Source organism: Eimeria tenella, genomic scaffold (assembly GCF_000499545.2).
Source record: "Eimeria tenella Houghton genomic scaffold, Eth_scaff2490, whole genome shotgun sequence".
NCBI classification, from domain to species: domain Eukaryota; phylum Apicomplexa; class Conoidasida; order Eucoccidiorida; family Eimeriidae; genus Eimeria; species Eimeria tenella.
The window spans coordinates 579-2020 of record NW_013542355.1 but is presented as its reverse complement, the minus strand read 5'-3'; the positions used below and the strand labels follow the sequence as shown (position 1 = coordinate 2020).

Genomic DNA, 1442 nt, shown 5'->3' with positions numbered 1-1442 from the left:
AGCCAGCTGGCGAAGAGCTAGCTAGCCAGTTAGCTAGCTAGCTACCTACTCAGCCAGTTACTTAGTTAGCTAGCTAGCTACATAGGCTACGGTCCTGCTAGCTAACTAGCTAAATCGCGACAGGCCTAGCTAGCTATCGGGCTAGCTAGCCAGTCAGCCAGTTAGGTAGCTAGCTAGCTAGATAGCAGCTAGCTAGCTGGCTAGCTAGCCGGCTATCTAGCTAGCTAGCTAGATAGCTGCTAACCTGCAGGTAATTGAACAGCTTGTCTTTTCTCTTTTCCAAGAAATGGTGATCAGTCGCAGGTGGCAGCAAAGTCTTGGGGGGCAGCGGCGGCAGGGCCCCGTAATCGCTGCAGCAGCACCAGCAGCAGCAGCAAAAGCAGCAGCAGCAACAGGGATAGCAGCAGCAGCTCCTAGGGCTAGTGAACAAGTAGCAACAAAGGCACCGGGCACAACTGCAGCAAAGGCGCCAGCAGCACGCAGAGCAACTGCGGCGGCGGCAGCAGCAGCAGCAGCAGCAAAGCAGCAGCAGATCAGCTGCAGCAGCAGCACACCTGGCAAGCAGCTGCTCGTGAAGAGCTGCGAAATCGCTGAAGCGACGCCATACTGCAGGCAAGAAAACGCATGCAAACAGCAGCAGCAGCAGCAGCAGCAGCTACTGAGAGCAGCAGCAGTAGCAGCTAATGGCAGCAGCAGGAGCAGCAGCAGCAGCTAGTAGCAGCTGCATCAGCAACGGCGACCGCAGCAGCTCCAGCTACACCAGCAGCAGTATTAGCAGCAGCAGAATCAGCATCGGCAGCAGCAGCACCATCAGCAGCAACAGCATCACCAGCAGCAGCAGCAACAGCAGCAGCAGCAGCAGCAGCAGACCTTCCCACGAGAGTTTGGAGTACTGTACAGACACCTTGAAGGCGACGCGGCCCTCTTCTATTTCCTCATACTGAGGGATGGAGACGCGGAGGTTGCTGCTGTCCATCCTAAACCTTAAACCCTAAACCCTAAACCCTAAATCCTAAACCCTAGTCCCTAAACCCTAAACCCTACGCCGTAAGCCCGCAGGCGTCGCCTCCCGCCTGGGGGCTCGGGCTCTGAGAGGAGAGACTGAGAAAACCAGTAAATAAATTTCCGAGGGTTTAGGGTTTAGGGCTTGGGCTCTAGGGTTTAGGGTTTAGGATTTGGGGGGTCAGCTGCGGCGTACAGAGTACACAGCCGCAGACGGGGAGAGCCCGTGTCATGCAGAGTGAGCACAGCCAGACCCTAAACCCCAAACCCTAAACCCTAAACCCTAAACCCTAAACCCTAAACCCTAATGGCAAGGCAGCGCAGTCCGAGTTGGCTGCGGCCCCCGCGACTGCTCGCCTAATTGAATGTGTTGTATTTTTTTCTAATAAAATAGATTTTAAAAAGGGAAATAAAATGCAAAAGCTGCATAAAAAAGAAAG

At 54.4% G+C, this 1442-nt stretch overlaps 1 protein-coding gene across 1 annotated transcript; it reads right to left on the bottom strand.

The window, feature by feature from the left end:
• Nucleotides 1-244: 244 nt before the first annotated feature.
• ETH_00042090 (uncharacterized protein) lies at nt 245-976 on the bottom strand (the record flags this gene model as incomplete). Its single annotated transcript, XM_013375023.1, has 3 exons — nt 245-350; nt 555-606; nt 871-976. Coding segments are annotated over 3 exons (264 nt in total), but the record flags the coding sequence as incomplete, so codon positions are not given.
• Between the last annotated feature and the right edge of the window lie 466 nt (nt 977-1442).